Source organism: Nannospalax galili, unplaced genomic scaffold, assembly GCF_000622305.1.
Source record: "Nannospalax galili isolate Female #2095 unplaced genomic scaffold, S.galili_v1.0 scaffold675, whole genome shotgun sequence".
Lineage (NCBI taxonomy): Eukaryota > Metazoa > Chordata > Mammalia > Rodentia > Spalacidae > Nannospalax > Nannospalax galili.
In genome coordinates, this window is record NW_008337205.1 from 1,637,153 (window position 1) to 1,638,174 (window position 1,022).

Consider the following 1,022-nt stretch of genomic DNA (forward strand, 5'->3'; position numbering starts at 1 on the left):
CCCAAAATAAATAAATATAAAATAGATAAGACTCTGAGAGGGAGCCTGTAATCCCAGTCTTTTGGAGGCTGAGCAGGAGGATCAGGAGCTTGAGGCCAGCCTGGGTTACACTGTGAGTTTTAGGTCAGCCTGGGCTACATCATGACAAGACTTTGTCTGACCGCCCCCCCCACCACACAGACACACAGAGATACACACACATGCTGGGGGCATTTAGTATAGAGAGGGGAGGTAAGAGAGAGTTGGGTGGGGATACCTAGTAGACAAATAATGGTTGAGTGTCCATCCAATACCAGAGGGAGGACTCTTTAATCCAAGAAGCCACATCATCTGACAGGTGTAACTAAGTGTCACTTCATGGGGCCATGGAAGCTCAGAGAGGCAAATTTGCTTTCTCCGAAGCTTACTGGGAAGAGGAAAGATGTTCCAGGGTACCTAAGGCTGTACTCCAAGTGAAAGACACCCTATTTATCATTTTTACCCCAGAAGACTCTCTGCCCTGGAGCCCACGCAGGTTGGCGACACAGACCACCTTTGAGAAGGGACTGAGAGGACAGTGGGTCTTGGGGGTTACTCACCGTTCTCAGCAACAGTGTGTTGGGGCAGGAAGTGGAGGATAACAGCCATCAAGCAGAGGGCCACAGTTGACCGCCGCGACATCACAGCTGGGATGGATGTACCTGCCCTTCGATCTTGTTGGAAGCCGGCAGAATGACTGTGAGCCAGGGAACCCCAGAAATAAAAAGGGCCAGGAGACCTTTGGCCCTGGAGGTATTGAGGGCCTCCAGGCGGGGGGAAGGCTGTCAGTGTAAAAAGGACTCAATCTTAAAGCTTCCCTCATGACGAAGGGGGTGCGGGCCTGCTCCAGGCCAAAGGGCAGAGGGAGGGGCTCCCCTTCCCAGACAGACAAATGCATAGGTGCTCAGGTAATCATATTTATCACCCCCAATAGAGGGGTGGTGCCACAGCTACAGAGAAGGAACGAGAGGTGTCTCCAGCCCATCAGGGAGATTGACAGGACA

The 1,022-nt window shown here is 52.2% G+C and overlaps 1 protein-coding gene across 1 annotated transcript in view; it reads right to left on the bottom strand.

Moving 5' to 3' along the window:
- Positions 1-660, bottom strand: part of LOC103733548 (mucin-17-like) — a 35,849-nt gene extending 35,189 nt beyond the window's left edge. Inside the window, exon 1 of the mRNA XM_008832402.1 lies at positions 579-660. Coding sequence (XP_008830624.1) covers positions 579-660 — 82 coding nt within the window. The remainder of the gene's footprint in view (positions 1-578) is intronic.
- Between the last annotated feature and the right edge of the window lie 362 nt (positions 661-1,022).